Source organism: Pungitius pungitius, chromosome 13, assembly GCF_949316345.1.
Source record: "Pungitius pungitius chromosome 13, fPunPun2.1, whole genome shotgun sequence".
Lineage (NCBI taxonomy): Eukaryota > Metazoa > Chordata > Actinopteri > Perciformes > Gasterosteidae > Pungitius > Pungitius pungitius.
The window spans coordinates 11,773,300-11,794,841 of record NC_084912.1 but is presented as its reverse complement, the minus strand read 5'-3'; the positions used below and the strand labels follow the sequence as shown (position 1 = coordinate 11,794,841).

Below are 21,542 nucleotides of genomic sequence, written 5' to 3'. Positions count from 1 at the left end.
AGTGACATGGTCAAAAACAAATGGTTGTATTTGTAAATTCGATGTTGTCCAATCAAATCCGCTTTAAGGCGGGCTTTAATTGTCATCATCGGGAGGAGGGGGACGGGATGACAGTTCGTCGGGTATCTAACCAGTCAGCAGAGGGAGAGCTTCCTGCTTATACTTTTGTTATTTGGATTGCTGGCCTGTTCCTGCTGTGCTGTCGATTTCAGTGCCATCATGACTTCCAGCATAGACGAAAGCAACAAGGAAAAGGTGAGTTCAATGTGTCTTGCATCTAAATGACAGCGAAGTCAGTTGAGGTAGCATTAAGGTAACGGTTAGCTAACGTTAGCGGTTGCTTCCTGGCTAACTTATTGCCGCTAACTTGTGTTGTTTTCTGTCTGCTCAACACTAGTCACTAAAGCTAGCGAATGTCCTATCGACATTTGTCATATCGATTGATCCAGTGCTGTCGAATCGCATTATTTGCCTGACATGCTGTACGTGTTAAGGTTCAACAGTCAATGTTTTGCGTTAACAGCGTGTTTTCCTTCGAGCACACATAACTTAGAAGCAACATTATGTTAGCCTGTGTGGCATTCGTTTATAGTTTGTCTTACGTTTTAACGTCTAGCAACTGTTCCGCAGAGCTGTGCAGTGAAATACATTTATCATGGGGACGAGATTAGTTACATAACTAGACCCTAAAAAGTGAGCTTGAATAAACAGCTCTCTGAAGGGGAGCTTTGTGCGGGTGTTCATGTATTCATCAGCAAGAATATAAATAATAATAACTGTTCATTCTTCGTGCCCGAATATAACAGATGAAAAGGTTTGATACATAGTCCATAAGCCAATGCAGGACTATAGCCTTTATCTACTGTTCGATCCCAAACGAACTCCTCCCAAAACTTTTACCCAACACCCTGATAAAGCCAAATGGAGGAATGCAGGTTTCAAATAAATGCACCAACGTGCTCTCATTTAACCTCCAACATGTCGTCATTGTTTAGTTGTAGAACTAATTAATTGCAGAATTAGGGTGTCAGATGACGGTGGCTTTAGGCTATGAGCATTGTGGCTGCTAACAGGACATTCCTCTGGCCTGTTTGTGTATTTGTGTCTGAGCAATAACTCCACACACATTGGGGATTTGTACTGCTGCGTTCCTGGTTAAAAAAGCGCTGATACTAAGATAGTTAAAGTATGAAGACTGACTGACTATTGGCAATACTAAATCAATATTCTAAATGCAACAGTTTTGAGCTGTGCTTTATTGATGCAGTCCCACCTTTTAAAGCGTGAATCCTCTGTAGCCTGCAGTAATGTCTGTAGAAGACTGTAGATAAATTGTCAAATCAAACCAAATTAAAATGATTGAATAGCAATTGAAATCATGGCCGGGTGAAAGAATGAAGCTCAATGACCATGAAAAGTACATTCAAGCATAATATTGATATTGTCTGTACACATACGGTCCAACGGCAACATGTTTTTGGTAACCTTGGTGTATTCTTTCTACTTAGATGCGCTCCGTGTCCGTAGATCTAAACCATGATGCCTCTCTTCTCATTGACATTCCTGATGCACTCTGTGAAAGGGACAAAGTCAAGTTTACTGTCCACACTAAGGTAAAGCAAAAATAACATGACTGCTACTAACCTTAAAGTAATTATAACATGCTAATATGTTGTTTTCCCAATGAGAATATAATGGAATTATGTTTGTTTCCAGACAACACTAAGCTCTTTCCAGAAGCCAGATTTTTCCGTACCACGGCAGCATGAAGACTTCATCTGGCTACATGACACTCTGGTTGAGACTGAGGATTATGCTGGCCTAATTGTAAGTTGGACCCATTAACACAATTTAACCTGTCATGAATCTTAAGTACGGTCTTGTTTCTTGCTTTATCATCCATAGATCCCTCCAGTACCCCCAAAGCCTGACTTTGAGAGCCCAAGAGAGAAGATGCACAAACTGGGAGAAGGGGAAGCCACTATGACAAAGGAGGAGTACACTAAAATGAAGCAGGAGTTGGAGGCGTGAGTGTGACGCACTACCAAAACAACATGCATTGTATTCTATAGACAGTGTTGAGTTAGAGCCTTAAAAAAAACACCTTGCTGTATCTGTTTGGTTTCATTTTCAGTGAGTACCTGGCTGTGTTCAAGAAAACTGTCCAAGTGCACGAAGTCTTCCTGCAGAGATTGTCCTCTCACCCCATTTTAAGCAAAGACCGAAACTTCCAGATTTTCTTAGAGTATGACCAGGATGTGAGTTCCCCGTTATGCTGACTTGCTTTCCTGAGTTGTCAGTTGGTAAAGAGGAAGTAGACTTTACTGTAGACCTGTGTCACATGGCTTGCATCCTGCTGGGATCAGCAGTTGTCTATGTAATCTTTGGTCATTAGATGTGTTTGTTGTTAACATAGCTTTGCTAAGAATCAAAGTATTATGAACGCTTTAGTCTGCTAAAACAATGGAGGCCACATATATTTGTGGACAATACTGTGACACAAAACCTATACAAGAAAATAAAGAACAACTTAACTTCCCTACTTAGTTCCCACAATAACATAAATGCGTTTTAACAAAGGCATAATTTTCTAGTCATTGTTTTACATACACCATTTTTTAAATTCTGTCATTTTAGCTAACGGTGAGAAGAAAGAATGCCAAGGAAATGTTTGGCGGATTCTTTAAAAACATGGTGAAGTCAGCTGATGAGGTCCTTATCTCAGGAATAAAGGTGAGACTCGTGCATGATCTACTGACCGTCGCTACAGTGTTGTAGCCACTTCCCCAATTACCTTTTGACGGGTTGTGTCCTACACAGGAAGTGGATGATTTTTTTGAACAAGAGAAGACATTCCTGCTTGACTACTACAGCAAGATAAAAGATTCCACTGCCAAAGCCGAGAAAATGACCCGCTCGCACAAAAGTATGATACGGTTTTTAACGTTGACAAATTATTGCCAACTTTGAGTGGAATAAATCCCTTTTTTATATTTCGATTGTTTTGTTTGTTTTGCCAATTTCTCTTACAGATATTGCGGATGATTACATCCACATCTCTGCCACTCTGAGCAGTCTTTCTGCTGATGATACCACAGCAAATAAAAAGTGAGGTTAATGTATAATTTCATGATTTTTATGCAAGGACATACTTTGTGCGGAGTTTTCAAAGTTGTGCATTTCATATTTTTCCTCAGGCACATGGAGAAGTTGGCTGACCTGTTTGAGAAGCTCAGAGTACGTAAAACTTAAATTACCAACCAACTTATTATTATTGTGGACTGGTGTCCACAACGTGTCTTCTTTTATGTTCCTGCAGAAAGTAGAGGGAAGAGTAGCATCTGACCAGGAGCTGAAACTCACAGAGCTTCTCAGATATTACATGAGAGACATCCAGGCTGCCAAGGTGAGTCAAGGTCTACAGATTGACAATGCGCCCAGGCAGAACAATACTATGGAAATAACAAATGCATATGGCCACAAACTGCTTTTTGCCTACTTGCTCTTGATGAATAAAGCTGTATTAAGATGTACGAGTAAAAATGAATTGAAGATAAACCACATTAAATCAGAAATGTTCATAATTGTTTCATTCGGCACAATTACTTTTATTACAATTTATTCAAATCAAATACTTGTATTTGAGGAGCAGGGAGCAAAAAAAATGTTTAATTATCTTCTGTTCAGCATATCCGCACATGTTAAAATCTTGCTAACATTAAGTTAGTTTGATTTTAATGTATTGCTACATATTTTCCAGATGAAGGCAGGTTAACACTATGATTTTTGTTTCTCGTGTTTTAAACCATCTGGAACATGTCAGGACCTTTTGTACAGGCGAGCTCGGGCGTTAGTGGACTACGAGAACTCCAACAAGGCTTTGGATAAGGCTCGACTGAAGAGCAAGGATATTCCCCAGGCAGAGCAGCACCAGCAGCAGTGCTTGCAGAAGTTTGACAAACTCTCTGATTCTGGGAAGAAAGGTCTGCTCAGAGTCATTCTGTACACGCTTCCTTGTGAAATGTAATGAGCTAATCAAATGTTTTGCCTTTTTATACCGGACAACGTTCTCCTCACAGAACTCACCAGTTTCAAAGGCAGGCGCGTTGTGGCCTTCAGGAAGAACCTCATCGAGATGGCCGAGCTGGAGATAAAACATGCCAAGGTGAACGGCACAGAACAGCCCACCCAATTGATACACAATTACGCGTTGTTACCATAATATGTAGATTCCTTTTGATAGTCAATAACCATAACACATAGTGTCATTGAATCATCTCACATGTATCCCTGCCAACACCATCATCATCATCAGCAGCAGCAGCAGCAGTAATATTTCACTCAACGTTGTCATCAACTGTCATAAATAAATAAAGAACAAATAAATGTTTTTGTCATTTACACCTCATCAAATTGAGTAAACAAACTCCCTTTGCTGTTAAAGGAGAAAACACTTTAAATCATTCAAATAATATACTATTGAATTAGAAAATAATAGCGAGATGACAGGATTGTCAATACCGTTTTCTGCTGTGTCCACAGAACAATGTGGCTCTATTGCAGGGATGCATTGACCTGCTCAAGAGCATGTGACAAGTATTCCTCCCATACCATCACCAAGTGACCAGTCATAGCGAATGGAATCCTGGCGTCCCCGGGGCCTTGCATGGATGCGTATCCAGGCCCTACCTTTGATCCCACCCATGGGGCCGATGCCACTTTAAAACCCTGCAAGAGACAAAGTGTCTTGTGAGCAGAATGTCTTCATGTTTACTGAGTCCCTCCTTTCCCATTGTTAATGGAAGTTTAACTCGATGTGAATGCATCCGGAGAATGAGGATGCCAACGTTAAGGTATTCCGCTCATTTGCTGCGCCAATTGAGGTGAATCTTTTTTTTTCTAATTTTATGTTTTGTTTTTTTATTTCTGCACATATGCCTTTTTCATCATATTTTGCCTCGATTAAATTTGAACTCCAAGCTCTTATCCTGTGTACACTTTTAAATAAAGTACCAGGGAAAATCTTTTTTTGCATGTCCATAAGTGTTATACTTCAATCTTTTAGGGGCTTTTTTGTTTGGTAATGGAACAGATTTATAGAAGCAAAATTAGTGCTTGTAAAAAATAAAACATCATCTTGATCTGGAGATTAGAGTACTGCCAAATCAACCATTAGAAACTCACGACTGACCCATGAGACAGGACCAATCATCCAACATCAAGTGTTCTAAAATAGCGGCACTTCAGCGTCTTTGTAAAAAAAATTCCCTCGATTATCAAATTATACACCTTTTAGTTTAGGGCTCTGTGATTTCTGCTAGAGATGGATGTGAACATCAAGTCATCAGTTGGATGACTGAGCATCTAGCATTTTTATCAAAGCGAAATCCACCGTAGTAGTGACTGAATGTGCTTTTAGCCTTTATTTGCACACTGCTTATGTGTTATTCATCCACTACATGCATCATGTCCTCAGCAGCTTCGTCACCCCAACCAACTATGCCCATTAATGTTTTGTGAGTAATTATTGTTTTTCTTTTTTTTGCTCTAGATACCCCTTTGGTTATTGATACTGACGGTCTATGTATCAGGCATGATATATTTACCACATCCTCTACACATTTTGTTTAGGTAAAGAATTTCTAGAACAATAAAGATGCACAAAGTAAATAAAATAAAATGCACTCTACAATCACGACCAGACTCAGTGGAGTGTTGAAATGCATTATAGTTTTTTAAGAAATTGAATGTATTTCTAATGGATTCCAACTGTGTGAATTCCTTTACCTTGTGTTTTCTTACAGAACATTAGCATTTTTTATGAATTTGTAATATTGATATTGAATAAATCCTACTTTCCCATGATTGATTTGTGTCTATGTATTTCTTTAGTGGGTTAATTGCTTTTCTAAGTAACAATACCACATTTTCTGTAACTATCTTAACTACTTTAAAGAGTGTCCTGTCATACCACTAGGTGGCGATATCACCCATCCTCGGCATCCGTTATCCATTAGATTTTCTTGTGTAGGATCAAGAATCTCAACACCGCTGAATGCACAGAAGTTTGTGTTAAATCCATTAACCCCAGTGGATCCCGTGAAGAGACTGTCTGCTGTGTGTGGTACGCTATGAGGAAATGCCAGAGTGCTCGTGGGAATCACCACCGCTACCAGACTGCACATTTCAAGTCCTACTTCAGTTGCATTGAGCTGTATGAAACAAGTAGTCTGTGCTAACACTACAGCCCAAGTGAAACCCTTTTTATATATTATATAAAATATATAATAATTACTCATTACACACAGTGGTTAAAGGTTACAACTAAGTAAGACGTGGATTGAGAGAGTTATAATGATCCAGTGCATAGACAGAATATACGGTACCTGCCCACGTTGGATTAGTCAATATTGACATCACTAATAGTGCAGTCACAGTGAACTTGTTTGGTCAGTTCACTGATTGGATGCAACCACAGACCAGAGCCAATGGGATTGTAACACATTATCGTCGCAAACTGATAACATTTACCAACTGGGATCAGAGCAAACAGCTTCTGAAGGATGTACATCAATGCTGTGACGGAACCAAAGAACAAGGCCTCCCAGACCGTAAGACGGTGTGCCTGTTTTGAGGTGCCATGGTCTGGTAGTTACTTGTAGAGAGTTAATTTCACTTCACTGTTTGAATGTGAGCAGTTCTGATATAAGTATGTCAGTGTGAAACACAGGTGTCAGAGCTAAATTGAGACTTTTCATGTTCCGTTTGCATAGTTGCTGTGTTATTATAATAAAGAATTCCCTCCGTTCTTGTTCTAATAGCAGAAAATAAACATCTGAGGGATTATTGCAATGTAAAATGAGTCTACAATTGAGTAAAGGGACTAATCTGTCTGCTTATTTTGCTGACTTTATGAGTGTCCTTATCCCCCCTTGGGCACGCTTAGATAATTTGCTGGCTGTGAATTTGTGATAAGGAGTATGATTTTGCACATTTTCAGAGACTGGCCATTAATAACGTATTCAACTCCATTGTAATGATTCTAAATCAGAATCCCATCCTTTTAGACTACATAACCATAATCAAAAGCTATAACCAAATGTACAAAGCAAATAATAGGGGGGAAAGAGGGTAAAGTTCATAAGTGCCATTTCATGCTTGGCCATGTCAAGAAAGAAGTGTTTCTGAGGATTTTACCACTCTGGCTGGGGTCATGGATGAGTGAACAGTAAAGAACAAACTTCTTAACTACTGTAAGAGCAGCTGTCTCATGTTTCATAGCCCTACAGTGTTCAACTGAAAAGTCACAACGAATGTAGACAGAAGGAGGAGGCATGAAGCATGAAGGCCTCCTCAAATAGAAACAATGACGTCTGACGGCACACACTTTAGAATCACCTGCAAGGCTGCCCTAACTGAACTGTCTGAACTTCCTTGTCTTAGTGGTGTCTATCACAGATACACATTTTTTTCCATTCTTCCCCCCCATCCGTCTACCTCCTAAGTTTGATGATATCCAGTAGGTGTAATGGTAGACCGCCAACTCTTAAGGCTGTGGGCTCATACCGTCACCCCTGCTGCCACTCAAAGGACCAGAGGCCAAACCTTTTTGAGGTTAGTGTGCCCTGCCCTGCTCACGCACTCTTTTGTTTCAATGCATGTTGAATTAGGCATTGATCAATGCACGTGATACAAACAATCTCAAATATATGTGTGGGACCAAACACATCACACAACAGAAATACTTTGAGTGTGATTTGTTGTTCATATTTCATAGATAGTCTTGCGATGCTGTTAGTAAACGGGATGGTTATCAAATTGATTATCACAACATACAAAAAACGACAGCAAGACACCTTTTTCAAGATGAAAAGATGAAAGATGAAAACGATAGTTGTAGTTTTTGAGAAACCAGTGGCCAGATATGGATTAATATGGATATGTAGTAACGCAGTTAGTACAAGACGGTTTCCTAAACTAGAAGTTATCTGACCCACTAAACCAGCTTAATATGTTGTAAACAAGCAGTGATCCAAGGTATCCAGGAACATGGTTGAGTAGTAGTCAGTCACATAGTTGATACAGCTCAACCAAAAATCTTCACTCTTATTGATTGGAAAAGGCTGTATTTTTATGATATTTGAAGTCTATCCATTATTCTTAAATATTGTATTCTGATCTTTTATAATTATTAGGTATTACGAGGCTTATTTTAAAACAAATTTTGTTGAGAAGTACCATCTCGGTGTGATGAGTGTAGCGCAGTTTGAGGAAGTTGATCTCTGAAAATATTTTTCAAATGAGTGATGAGGTAGGTCCGTATTTCATTGTTATCTTAATTATGACGTACAAAGGCACACAATGCCTTCGCATGTTTCTTGGGCGTCAGGTTAACACTATATCATTATGATTTCCATGTGCTACTTTTTGAGCGCTAGAATAATAAAGGGTGTGGAAAACCAACCCTCTGAGACTGTCATTCACTAATGCTAAAAAAAACTTGCACTCCGGTAACTGTTCTACCCATTAAGGCGTAGCTAATGATAATCATTTCTGATCATGTCCTGTTTCCTTGTTTGGGGTTTCCTTATTGATGTGAAATGATCCTGCTGCTTTGGTCAAGTGATGGAAGAAAGATAGCAGGCCTACATAGTTGAAGAAGTATAGTGTAGGCAAATCACAGATAAAGTATAGAGTACAATGTTCTACGTGTGGGGCTGAATTTGGAGAAATGTACAAAGTTGTGTACATGACGTCTTTAAAATGTCTTTATGACAAAACATCTATGACTTTTCTTTCAGTTTAAACATCATATAGGTCCATAACAGAGCTGCAATACAACAAACCGATGCATTATGCATTAAATCGAAAGAAAGTTTAGAGTTTCGATTTTGAACATCATGATTATAAACCTAAAGGGAAGCGAAATTTCTTGTTTAAAAAAAAAGATTGCTGCCACGCAGCGTGTCCTTTAAACGGGTTTCAAGTATTACGTCTCTCAAGATATGAAAACTATTTGGATAAAGGGCCATACTCGAGCCATTGTCTTGAGCCAACAAACGTTACAGTACACGTTTAACAAACCTTTTGTGTAACCACCGAGTACACGAGCCTCTGCCTTTACAAAAGAAGACTACAAATCCCAGCGCGCTCACTTCCGGCTCGGGCCCGTAACAGCCAATCAGAAGCCCTCTGGATTCATGGCAGCTATCTGGGGCGCCGGGCCAACACGTCTAGCCAGCACGAAGTGCCACGACTTCACAGCAGACCACGGATTCTCCAGCGGAGTGAGGGGAAGAGCGTTGGGAGAAAGAAGGAAAAAAAGCTAGTTAGCTGTATAAATAGATAGTTTTTGCACAGAAGTAATTCCCGCTTACAGTTACAAGTCAAAGCGGCTTCCCCCCCCTCTCCATTCCATACAAGCAAGCAGACATCACCGGCCCGGTAAGTGTGGAAGTTCAGGAATTTTTCTATTTATTTGAGCCAGTTTTAGCTAGCTTGGGAAGCTATGTACTGCTAACTCCTGGGCTAACAACTAATACAGAGAGACATCCCGTTAAAGTTATCTTAACTCATCTTGGAATTCCCTCCTTCCCTCACCATTTAATTCACAACGTTTCACCAGCTATTGAGGCGCAGCTTAGTAACGTTAACCGACACTATTGTGCAGGACTGTAGCCAAGTTCATTGATTCATATTGTTAGCTCCAATGCTAACTTTTAAGTAATGGTTCAAAGCATTTCAATTAGAAAAATAAACGGAATGCACACACTTTTTTGATTTAATATGTTCCTATGGATTACCACGTAGTGTGTCTTGGAAATGTTTCGTTTTAGTTTTCGTCACACTTTTGGAATTCCAGCAAGATGGATTTTTTCTTTTCCATGAACTTTAATGCACCAAAACCAAGATATCTTCGTGTGTAATGGTTACAAATTATTACGAATACATTTAATCTCATCGTTCATCCCTTTTATGGACGGAGAGATGCATTTTCATCTTCGGAAATTCACTTAAAATCGTTTTTACTTGAAATTGTAAGTCTGACGTCTGACGTCACAGGTAAGGAGGCAGTACAAACCTTTTTTCTTCGCTTGAAGCGATTTGACTGCAACGAACACGGACTCTGGACTCCGGTGGCTCAGCAGTTTTTAACACGTCAGTGTTCATTTTTTCTTAACATGATTCAGTCAAGGCCCACGTTGAGCTTTTTTGTATATATTTTCACCAAGGGATAACATCCCTTCCCTTAACACAAGCAAGGTTGGCTCTAATGATTATACAAGAATAACTCAAAGAATGTGTTTGTAGGGAAGCTGAGCCCTTGTCAACCAACAATCATCCCCTGCAGGCTACACATTCTGGTTTGTGACGAGAGCCTCAAAGGGATTTTTCATAGATGCATACATTTTATGTTCTTTTTTTACAGGGCAGGAAATTAACATTAACCACCAGAAATGTTTTCTGAATGTTTTGGATTTTGTACATTTTATATTTAGTTTGGTTGAAATTATAAATCGTGTATTCGTCTTAATCAGCGAGGTTCTTTGCACCAATCATTTTAGCATATTTGGAGTTCTGGCAAACAGTCCGACACAGGATCAAGTAAAACTTTCTCAACTGTTGGTCACTGACTTTGCTCGGTCATTATGTGGCCAGCCTCAAGGCAAAGGTTTTATGGGTATAACAGTGACACCCTGAGGCCCTTTGAAGGAAAAGGCTGCAATTGGTTCTCAAGAAAGCACTTTTCACAATTCTACTATTCTATGTCTTCATATCCTCATTAAATAAAGCTGATTTCAGTTTGATTTTGCCAAGGCACATAACATTTTTTGTTGGTATTATAGTTTTGACTTATTTACTGTATGATTCATGTTCTCAAATGTTGTTGTGAGTTTACTGTGTTGACACGTCTGCCAATTTCTTTTTAGGTCAACTAAAATTGAAGAATGGATATCTATGACCCCCAGACCCTGGGGATAATGGTGTTTGGTGGATTCATGGTGATCTCCGCTCTCGGGATTGCTCTTGTGTCCACCTTCTCGATGAAGGAGACTTCTTATGAAGAAGCCCTGGCTAAACAACGCAGAGAGCTGGGTAAGATACAGTCCGCCCGCTCTGACAAAAAGAAGAAGGACAAAGTATCTGAGAAGAAGGGCCGTGGGAAGAAGAAAGAGGAGAAGCCAAATGGGAAAATCCCAGAGCCTGATGAAATTCAAGAGGAAGTTGAAGCTGACCTGGTCATTGAGCCCGCTGCCGCCCCAGTTGTAGCAGCTGCCCCCGAACCAAAACCTGTCCCTGATTTTGATGTTAAGCCAAATGCAGCAACAGCAGCTCCCGAGCTAACGACTGCTCCTGAACCAAGCCCTGCTGTTATCGAGCCCTCGCCGGCACCCTCCCCAAAGGAGAAGAAGAAGAAGAAGGTGCCGAGGGTCGAGCCAGCCTCTTCCCAAACAGCCCCACTTGTGGTTGCCTCTGCAGCCGTCAAGTCCTCCTCGGTACCTGCGTCAAACCAGGCCCCCATGTCTTCCCTGACTAAAGCAAACGCGCCCTCCTCGGCCCCAGCTAAGCCTGCATCTGCCCCAGCTAAGCCTGCTCCAACCCCAGCCCCAGCTAAGACTGCATCTGCCCCAGCTAAGCCTGCTCCAACCCCAGCCCCAGCTAAGACTGCATCTGCCCCAGCAAAGTCTGCTCCTGCCCCCACAAAAACTGCTGCAGCCCCAGCCAAGACGGCCGCGGCCAAGGCTTCACCTGCTCCACCCAAGACTACCCCAGTACTGGAAGCTGTCACCAAAGCTGTCCCAGGGATGGCGGTGCCCCCAGCTGTATCTCAGCAGACCCCGGCTGTTGTAGTAAAGGTTCAGGAGCCCAAGAAGAAGGCCTCTAAGAAAAAGACTGAAGCTGGTAAGCAGATATGTTTTAGAAAAATAAATTTGGCACTTAAACCTTTTGTTATTTAAACTAACATATTTTCTGTAATGGATATATTTCTGAAGCGCTTATTAATGATTTGGCTGTCCTTACAAAATACAGATGTTTTACGCATGAGAAAATAATGATACAGCTCATCAGTTGACTCCTTTCTGTAGTAGCTTCAAGGCTTTGAAGGATGTCTCATCACCTTCAGTGAGTGACAGAGGCCACTTTGACAAAATCCCTATACAACTATTCACCATCTTTAAGTTCTCGTTATCTTCCTCTATTTCTCTCCAATATTTTCAATGTATATCTCAATATTCGTAGACTGATGTTTTTTTTTGTACTTAAAAGATGCTTATTTCATCTCGGCTAAGCCTTCTGCTAAATTTCTTTTTCCTCTTAAACCATTCGTCCTTTTTTCAATGCACCGTTCAAGTGCTTCTGCAAGTTTACACAAATGAAACCTACCCACAAACCTATGGAACAAGCCCCTGTACTCAATGTTATTACTCTGGATCATTCATTGTCTGGAATTAGCCTGTTCCTTGGAAACTGTTGTTGTATGAGGAAATGCATTAGCCATAACACTGGTCATCATATTCAAATGTTTGGAGGTGGGGGGGGGATTTCTGCACAGTTACATGTCATACACTCACCATGTCACCACTGAAGAACTTGAAGGAGGCAATTCAAGCCAATGGCCGTTTGTGGGTAATCTCTGGCACTCGGCTCTGGCGGCCATAGAGCATGCTAGCTTGTCCAAACACCACTGCCCTGTTTAGTTAGCTGACAAAGGCTCTCAGTGCCCTTACAATGGGCGGGGAGTGGAGTGGGGTTCTCCCGTGCCCGAGGCTTGTCTCCGCCTGGTGCCACAGGGCCCCATCGTTTTGCCAGCCGAAGCTGCCCGGGGGCCCGGACCCCAAGGACATGGGGCAACATGGTTTTTTCCCGTGGCATTGTAGGAATTCACACTTCACTGTGACCACTTAATGAGCTTTGAAATGGTCCGGCTATGTACTGTGTATCATGAAATAAATCTATAAACACCTGAATTTTTATTGTGGGTTTCCTTGAAATGTTTTCTTTTTGCCTCCTTAGTGGCAGCGGTGGATTCTGCTGACGCTCCTCTGTACCTGCCCTACAAGGCTCTGGTGTCCTCCATCAGTAGCATGGTGTTCAGTGAGGTCGAGGCTCATAGGCTCATCGAGATCCTGTCTGAGAAAGTTGGCATCATTCAGGAGACCTGGCACAAGGTGATGGACACTGGAGTCGGTGATGAGGAAGGACACTTGCAAAACTCGCTGGAATGTACTGGTACTGTGAGAAGAGATTCACTTTATTTTTCTCTGTACGCATGTGTTTTAGGCCACTCGTAAAGAAGACCCTGTGGCCATGCTGAAGAAACAACTGGAGGAAAGGGAGAAACAGCTGGCGGCAGAACAAGAGGAATCTTCAGCGGCAAAGAATCGCCAAAGAGAACTCGCCAAGGTTAGAAGTTCATGAGACTCCCAATACTCATTACATCAGAAAACATATTTTTTGTATGGAGGAAAATCTTCCATCTTTTATTATAATCTTTTACTAGTTAGGCAAGAAGTTTACGTTTGCCTGGATGTGTCAGTGGAGGAAAAAACCCATGGAATTAACTAAATTAAAGGGTTATTTTTTTTAAAGTGAATTTGCAGACATTTGCTGCACCTTTCACGTTTTGTCCTCAAGGTGGCGCTAGAGGTACGTAACATGGTTACTGCAAAATCCTGGGCACGTCCATTAAAAATGATAAAGGACTCCCTCAATTTCAAAGTCGTCTCTTGTAATATCTATGGCAGCAAATGGGTGAAAGTACACGAAATGATCCATTGTTGGTGTAGCAGCAGATTCCACAGTAATCTATTTTACATTAATTCCTCTTTTGTTGTCTTTTGTATCTTTTGCTTTTTGGCCTCTGAATCGGCTCTTACCGTGCTTTCTGTTGTTTAGGAGCTGTCTGCTGAGAAGTCAAAGGTGGCAAGTGTGGAGACAAGGCTGAGTTCCCAGCTGAGTAAGAGGGAGCAAGAAATGATTGCTCTGCAAGCACGCATGCAGGCTAGTTACCAGGACCATGTGGCACAGACCCAGGGCCTCAATGCTAAGGTCAGTGATTCAAAACGACCAACAATTCTTTAATATATGATTTTTGTTTTTAATCAAGTCTCAATACGAGGATTTAAAGCCCCATTTTCAAAGGGGAAAGAGTCTGACATTGCTGGTTTTATTTTTATTTTTTTAAACCTTTAATACAATTTGACAGGTTGTCAGCCTACAGGACCAGTTGGAAAAAGGCCCCAATGCCCAGCTAGCCCGTCTACAGCAGGAGAACTCTATTCTCCGTGATGCCCTCAACCAAGCCACCAGTCAGGCTGAGAGCAAGTGAGTGATTCCATGCAATAGTAATTAAAGCAATGACAGTGATAAGTACAAATTCAAAGGTGCACTGAAGATTTGCTTATATTTTTGTGACGAGTTTGACCTGACTCTTTCTCCCTGTGTCTCTGTCTTTCATTTTGTCCTCAGGCAAAACGCAGAGCTGGCCAAGCTGCGTCAGGAATGCACAAAGTTAACCAAAGAACTTGGAGAGAAGACGGATGTTCTGCTTGCTGATGAGCACATCAGGAAAGGGCTAGAGGCCAAGCTCTCTGCTGTAGAGAAGCAGCTCTCCCTGCTGCAGGTTGGCCTGGCTTGTGGGAACACCACATCATATCTTTCATAAAATACATTGGACAGGAACAACAAATCTTTCATGCTAAAAAACAGTGTTTCTTGTTTGTGCAGACAGTTAGGTACAGAGTGAACCCAGCCTTTCCTACCTATGTTATTTGAAGTTTAATTGTCATGTAATGACGCAGGTCAGGGCTGGTTTGGAAAGAAGCCGCAATGATGGTGCTTCAGGAGAAATGCTTCTCTGCAGCACAGGCTGGAATGTGTGCGTGTCCGAGCACCTCTCCACCGCAGGAACAGTCCCACACAGGGCTCTCAGACATTAGCCCCCCCCTCTCTTACCTTAGGTGCTATATACTGTTCTCAAATATATATGTATATATATATATATATATATATATATATTAGACAGCCTACTCAGTCACTTACTGATGGAATGTTGTTAGTCTGAACTATTACGGGTCGCGTGGCACAAGTGAGTCAGCACTCGGCGCTTTCCCTTAGTGAATCATTTACTAACATCCGTGCTAACTGGTTCTGGTCTTTAAACATCTTCTGCTGTGGCTCAGGCCCTCAATCAATGCACAGTTGACCTGCACAAATGATGCAAGATGGCTGTTTTCTAATCCCTTTTGGGTTGTTGAGTTTCGCTCCCTTTGTGAAACGAGTTTCTGGACCGTCAGCCTTCGGTTGTAATAAAGACAAAAAAAATTCCCCAAACTTAATTGCTTGACTGTTCTTGTTGCTTAACCTATAGCCAAATTATATTGTGAGAATTTTCTATTTTGACTATGTGTTGCCATACAATGTTTCAACAGAAATTCACAATTTTCTTGTACTTGTTCTTGTTTTTACATGTGGCCATGTAGGATAATTTTGTGAATCTTTGCTGCCCCCTGCTGTTGTTCATATCTTGGATGATTTCCTGTGTTGTTAGGCCAGCCATGGGGAAAATGAGCAGGTCTTGCAGAGGAAATTGGAGGAGGTGTGCGAGGAGCTCAGGGAAACACAGAGTCGAAACAACAGCCTGCAGGCTACGTTGGACAAAGCCCAGCAGGACAGCAGCGCGCTCTCAGGTCAGACAATCGGGTAACAAAGTCTTAAGTGGTGATAAGGATTCAACTTCTTTAATAGTAAATATATATGGGAATCCGTAGCTATATCCCAGAATATAGAATAGGTTGTGACTGCTGTGATTTTGTCCCTGCAGAGTACCAAGTCCGCATTGGGAGATTGGAGGCTGATAACAGCGAGCGCAGTGCTCGGGTGGATGCACTCACTGCCCAGCTGCAGGAGGCGCAGGCGGAGAAAACCCAGCTCGAACAGCGGGTGGCCTCCATCAACTCACTGCTAGAAGCCAATCAGACCAAAAAGGAAGAGAATGATAACAACGTGGTAAGACCTATGTTGTTAGATTTACTTTACCAAAATGGCCTGAGGCTTGAAGACTTTGTTACCCCTAAAACTGTTTGTTGTGTCTGATTCTGCAGGTGAATGCTGGGGAAGTGGAACAGCTAAATATCAGGTAAGCTTTCAGCCACCTCTCCTCAGTTGATCTCGGATCCCTAGATGTTGCACATATTGATTGAAATGCTACTGTATGCCGTCTGCAGCCTTCAGGAGAGAACCAACCAGTTAAACACCCTCCACGAGGAACTGAAGCAACTGCAATTGAAACAGGAAGCTGCTGTAAGTGTTGCTAACATCCATTGTTGGATGTATTACCAAATACAATTACTTGTAACGATTATTCAGGGCAATATATACACTTAACGGCCACTTTATTAGGTACACCTGTTCAAGTGCTTGTTAATACAAATGGTTAATCAGCCAATCACATGACTGTAACTCATTGCATTTAGGCATTTAAGACAACTTGCTGAAGTTCAAACAGCATCAGAATGGGGAGGAAAGTGAACTTAAGTGACTTTAAACGTGGTTGTTGGTGCCAGACGGGCTGGTCTGCGTGTCAAACTCCTGGTCTGTTCACACAACCATCTCTGGGGTTTAGAGGCTGGTCTGAATAAGAGAATATCCAGTGAGCGGCAGTTGTGTGGATGAGAATGCCTTGTTGATGTGAGGAAAACGAGCAGACTGTTTAGAGAGGATAGAATAGGAACTCAAATAAGCACTCGTTACAACCAGGGAATGCAGAACAGCATCTCTGAACGCTCAAACTGGTTTTGAACATGACAACGAGTTACTTTTCTCCAACGACCTCCAGTCACATCTCAATCCTAGAGCACTTTTTGGGAGGTGGTGGAACGGGAGATTTGCATCATAGATGTGCAGCCAATCTGTAGCAATTGTGATGCTATCGTGTCAATATGGACAAAAGTCTCTGAGGAATGTTTCCAACACCTTGTTAAAAATATGCTACAAAGAATTAAGGTGCTTCTGAAGACAAAAGGGGGTCCAACCATTTACTAGCAAGGTGTACCTATTAAAGTAGGTGGTGAATGTGTATATATTTTTAATACAGTTGCACTACTAATCATAAATAATCTGCCGTTCCAACAGGAGACCACTATTGCCGAGCTAGAGCAAAGAAATAAGAGGTATGGTGCTTGTATTTGTACTTCATCGTGGATTCTGCGCATCTTCGTTTACTTTCATTATTTTAGTTTTATCCAAATTGTTTGTTAGATCTCAGTTTTGACTATTTTGCTTATTTGGCTAGCCTGACAGAGAAGGATGCCCTTGTCACATCACTACAAAAGGAGCTGAGAGAAGAGAAAGAAAAGACGTCTATTGATGCAGTAAGGCCGTCTTTACACACCAGGGGCTCATCAAATTTGGCGGCTTTCCGCTTAATCACCTCCCTGATGATCATTTCCATTGTTTCAGCAGAGCGCTACGGCAGAGCTGATGGCTTTTAAAAGTGAAACCAAAGAAACTCTCCAGACACTCTTCCCACAGATAGCGGTAGAAATGGAGCAGGTAGGTTTTCCCAGGAGAAGACGTAATTGTTTTTTATTATTTGATAATGTGGCCATGATTCCATTTCATGTCTTTTTCCCCTCACTTAGTCCAACTGGTTACAAGTGTTCACACAGAAGGCTCAGGAGACGCTGAGCCAGCAGATCCAGGAGTCTCAGTCGAGCACATCATTGCCTGTAAGCCACAATTTAATAGACTTACTTACCACATACCTGGACCCAGCAGGAGAAGTTCTGAATGTATTTTCTTTGTCTCAGGAGTTGCTCGGGAAGTTGAAGGAGGCTGAGGAGGGCCATGGCTCACTGCAGGCTGAATGTGAACAGTACAGGATAGTCCTGGCTGAGACGGTGGGTGATTGGGGAAAGTTAAATTAGAACATCCGTTTAAAATAGGATTCATTCATTTAATTTAATCCTGTTTCCATTAGGAAGGAATGTTGAAACATCTTCAGAAGAGTGTGGAGGAAGAAGAACTAGTATGGAAGTCCAAGATAGCCAACTCGGAGGAACAGCTGAGTGCGGTATGTTATAAGGTTTACTTCAAATCGCTTTATCTACATTTTCTTTCCCCAAGTGCTGGTCCTTTGTGTTTTTCCCTCACAGTTGTCTCTCTCACACATTTCCAGGCTTTGGGGAAGGCCAGCAAGCTGGAGGCAGAAAAACAAAGTGCAGAGAAGGTGAAGATTTCTTCCACTCTTTAAATTGGCCCTTAGCTAACCGGTTAGAAATGTGCAAACCGGTTTGTTTTGGTTCTCGTTGCAGTTGAAGGAGCAGGTGATGCTTCTAGAAGCCCAACTGGAGAAGCAGTCGGATGACCAGGCGATGTCGGAGGAGATTGAGAAGGTTAAATCTGATCAGACCACAGCAGCCTGTATTTGTATTAAATGTTGTATTTCCACACAATCAAAAATGAGGCAATAATATCACGTTTAAATTTATTTCATACTGTTTCTCTAATTAATACAATCTAGTCCAACCTTGATATACTCTGAGAGTTTGAAATCCTAGTGAGATATTTGAAAGGAATCGGCCTCTTGTGATGCATTTAACACAATACCTGTCTGACATATGTTGTGGTCTCTATTTAGCTGAAGCTGCAGCTTTTGGAGGGTCAGAGCCAACTGGATTCGGCCCAGAAGGAGGCCCAGGCACACAAGGAGGAGCTTGCACAGGTGACTTTACAGACAACTTGCTTTCCCGTCCCCGGGACACTATTCTTTAAACAGACATATACCAGAGTACCTGAGGTGTGAGGAAGGCAAGGAAAATTCCATTTGTGGAAATTCCTTTTTTTTATCCTACACATTCAACCATATGAGTTCTGGTTGCCGTGTAGCCCAAAGAGGATTCCAGGGATGAGAGGTTATGTAACCAGTGACGGCTTCCTGTTTCAGGTCAGAGAGCAGCTGGGCAAGATCACGATGCAGGCTCAGCGAGAACACAATGGCCTATCTGAGGCTCAACCCAGTCAGGTCAGGGTGCAAAGGTCACAGGGCACCCTTCACTTCATGTCAAAGAGTACTGGACAGTGATTGGGACACATCTAAGATCTGTGTTTGCTATCAAATAACTTCTTAAATGTGCCATCAATTTACCCTAAAATCACCAAAAAATGTATTGATTTGTCGCTCTATTTATAAATATATATATATTGTAGCCTGAGTTGACACAAATGCGTGTCGTAAATCAATGATGTGGCTCCAGTACACGGATAAACTCCACCATTTCAAGTCTTAAGTCCGTCCAGTAATCTTCAGACACGGCGCCCGTTAACGCTGACCACTGGCTGCGTCGATGCAGTCGACAAAACCCTAACCATCGCTTCTTCTAACCCCATTTCAGCCTGCTCACTTACTTGTTTGTGCAATTCCTAACATCAACAGAACGTTTGTTTCTCCCCTGAAAGAATCCGAGGGGCCACTAACTCGGCACACAGGTTGAATGGCTTGTTTGTGTATGCGTGGGTTTGTAGAGATACTGCTTGTACACAATGTTTGCATAGACATGCATGCGTTAGCCTTTTATCTCTGTGTAATTATTGTGTGTGCTCTTGTTTTTATCTTCCATCAGTTCCAGAACGAGTTGAGTCAGACAACCGAGAAGCTGCACGGGGAGGCGGCTCAGAGACGGCAGCTTTCTGAAGAATTTGAGCAGGTAGCCGCCATTGGTTTGTTTATCGTCACACCAGAGGCCTGTTTTCACTAAGCGAGTTTAATCTACCCAGTGAACCTTTAGATTATCTGGCTGAGCTGACGCTAACCACCATGATCCCGCAAATTACCATTATTTAACTTGTAACGTTTATTAAAATGAGTGCACAGGATATCGTTGAAAACCCTGTTCTGTACATTGTACGTGTAGAAAATGGTTTTTTTGTCCCCCTTTTAGGCCCAGAAGACTATAACAGAACTTCAGGCCCAGTTGGATCTTCTAAACGTTTCTGCGGAGGCACCACAATCTGCCGCAGACGATGTTCCACAGCTGAAGGTGCTGTAACTAATGACGAAGAATCCAAACATTAACATTGAGCTGCGTTTAATGTTTTTTTTTTTTTTAGTGTTTCATTTCATGACCTGCAGGGTACTGGAGGGTGGCATGTGGTCCTGCTCCTAACAGGAATAAAACATGCACATCACTTTCAAAATGTATATAAAGTTAGTCCATAAAGCACTGGTCTTTATTTTTTGGAGGTTCGTTATTGATAGACATATAAAACAGGTACACTAATACAGGGGAAAGGGAGATCTGAATCAAATACAAAGAAAATGTACTTGCACATAAATAAAAAGTACAGCTTGGGGCAAGCATACCAAGCAGCACAGACAATTGTCTTTGGGCTGTCTTTGGTTATTGTGATAATTTAAAATACCCACATACAAGTGTTTTGTTTTGCAAACAAATAAAACTTTTGAAAAGTAGGACTGAATTATTTCAGTTTAATGGGTACGTGATGTAACTAAGTCTGACTAATGTTTGCTGCTGCTGTTGGAACAGGAGCGCCTGGAGAAGGAGAAGAAGCTGTCCAAAGATCTGGGCCAGGCGGCCACCAAGCTCCAGCAGCTACTAAAAGCTACTCAAGAGCAGCTGACCAAAGAGAGAGACACAGTGAGAACACTACAGGAGCATCTTGAAGGAAAGGTGAGATGACGGCCGAGGCAAGACTACACAGGCCCGTAAGCTCAATGTTTGGGGATTCCTGTCAATTCTAACGCACTGTTTATTTCTTTTCAAGGGAGAATACGTGGAGCTGAAGGAAGGAACATCCGTCTAAGAAGACCACCGCAGACATGAAACTGCCAAATATGCCTTATGATTACCATAGTTATGCATTCCAAGACTTTCTTATACTGTAGTTGATTGCATTTGTTGCAACGGTAGGAATCAAATATTTGATCATATGAACATAAGGGCAATCTTGCTACAATCTTTATTGAAAACATTCCATAAAGAATTCTGGCTATGTCAGAAGTTATTTATCCCCCTGCCTTATATTCCAGATATTAACCCATAGTTCAGTGTTAAAGGGAAACAGATTGTGCGTCAAACGTACATCAACCTGTGCAATTACTTTGTATGTCTTTTCTATGTGGTTGAATGATGGGAACAGTTTTATCGTTCAACGTTTTATTTTCAGGGCCTGATATCCCCTGTAGCTGGCTGACAATTACACATCGGATTTGTATGAATGAATAAACTATAGTGTAGCTCTATCATTGTTCAGTGTTGCTCCAAGAGGCAGGAAGTCAACATGAATCATCCGCTTTGAAAGTTGAACAGTGTTGGTTTCTAACAGGAAGTACTGTTGTGGCATCCACCATTTTAGATCAAAATTGAGTTAATGGTTACTGGGATATAACCCAGTGTTGCTTTATTCATACTTTTTTGGATTGAACTTGCATAAAGGTTTAAACAAATATTTTACCTCCTGAGGCAGTGTATGGTTTGATTTTGGGTAGAAAAAAAGCTGATGGCGTTGTGGAACATTTA

The 21,542-nt window shown here is 41.6% G+C and overlaps 2 protein-coding genes across 4 annotated transcripts; both read left to right on the top strand.

Annotated features, from left to right (window-relative positions):
- The first annotated feature begins 99 nt into the window (after positions 1-99).
- snx5 (sorting nexin 5) lies at positions 100-5,865 on the top strand. The gene is made up of 13 exons (XM_037465682.2): positions 100-255; positions 1,509-1,613; positions 1,717-1,827; positions 1,906-2,027; positions 2,135-2,258; positions 2,638-2,733; positions 2,821-2,926; positions 3,033-3,108; positions 3,198-3,237; positions 3,320-3,406; positions 3,824-3,983; positions 4,080-4,165; positions 4,543-5,865. Exons 1-13 carry the CDS (start codon positions 220-222, stop codon positions 4,591-4,593), a joined length of 1,200 nt encoding a protein of 399 aa, XP_037321579.1. The 5' UTR covers positions 100-219; the 3' UTR covers positions 4,594-5,865.
- A 3,359-nt stretch (positions 5,866-9,224) lies between these two features.
- On the top strand, positions 9,225-21,126 carry rrbp1a (ribosome binding protein 1a). Of its 3 annotated transcripts, none has more exons than XM_037465264.2 (25): positions 9,225-9,444; positions 10,932-11,904; positions 13,018-13,172; positions 13,285-13,407; positions 13,900-14,052; positions 14,210-14,328; positions 14,473-14,626; positions 15,554-15,692; positions 15,827-16,011; positions 16,107-16,141; positions 16,230-16,305; positions 17,137-17,174; positions 17,297-17,375; positions 17,467-17,556; positions 17,646-17,732; positions 17,814-17,903; positions 17,984-18,076; positions 18,182-18,232; positions 18,318-18,398; positions 18,644-18,727; positions 18,950-19,027; positions 19,626-19,709; positions 19,944-20,042; positions 20,550-20,693; positions 20,788-21,126. In XM_037465264.2, exons 2-25 carry the CDS (start codon positions 10,950-10,952, stop codon positions 20,824-20,826), a joined length of 3,231 nt encoding a protein of 1,076 aa, XP_037321161.2. In that variant the 5' UTR covers positions 9,225-9,444; positions 10,932-10,949; the 3' UTR covers positions 20,827-21,126. The 3 variants fall into 3 exon arrangements, with proteins under 3 accessions (XP_037321161.2, XP_037321160.2, XP_037321162.2); XM_037465263.2 differs by having other exon boundaries at positions 17,464-17,556; XM_037465265.2 differs by lacking the exon at positions 18,950-19,027 and having other exon boundaries at positions 17,464-17,556.
- Positions 21,127-21,542: the final 416 nt, after the last annotated feature.

Coding starts and splice junctions, on each gene's coding strand:
- snx5 (XM_037465682.2), top strand. CDS start 220: ATGACTTCCAGCATAGACGAAAGCAACAAGGAAAAG. Junction 1,828..1,905: donor AGGATTATGCTGGCCTAATT/GTAAGTTGGACC, acceptor TATCATCCATAG/ATCCCTCCAGTACCCCCAAA. Junction 3,407..3,823: donor GAGACATCCAGGCTGCCAAG/GTGAGTCAAGGT, acceptor GGAACATGTCAG/GACCTTTTGTACAGGCGAGC.
- rrbp1a (XM_037465263.2), top strand. CDS start 10,950: ATGGATATCTATGACCCCCAGACCCTGGGGATAATGGTGTTTGGTGGA. Junction 14,329..14,472: donor ACCAGTCAGGCTGAGAGCAA/GTGAGTGATTCC, acceptor TTTTGTCCTCAG/GCAAAACGCAGAGCTGGCCA. Junction 19,028..19,625: donor CTGAGGCTCAACCCAGTCAG/GTCAGGGTGCAA, acceptor ATCTTCCATCAG/TTCCAGAACGAGTTGAGTCA.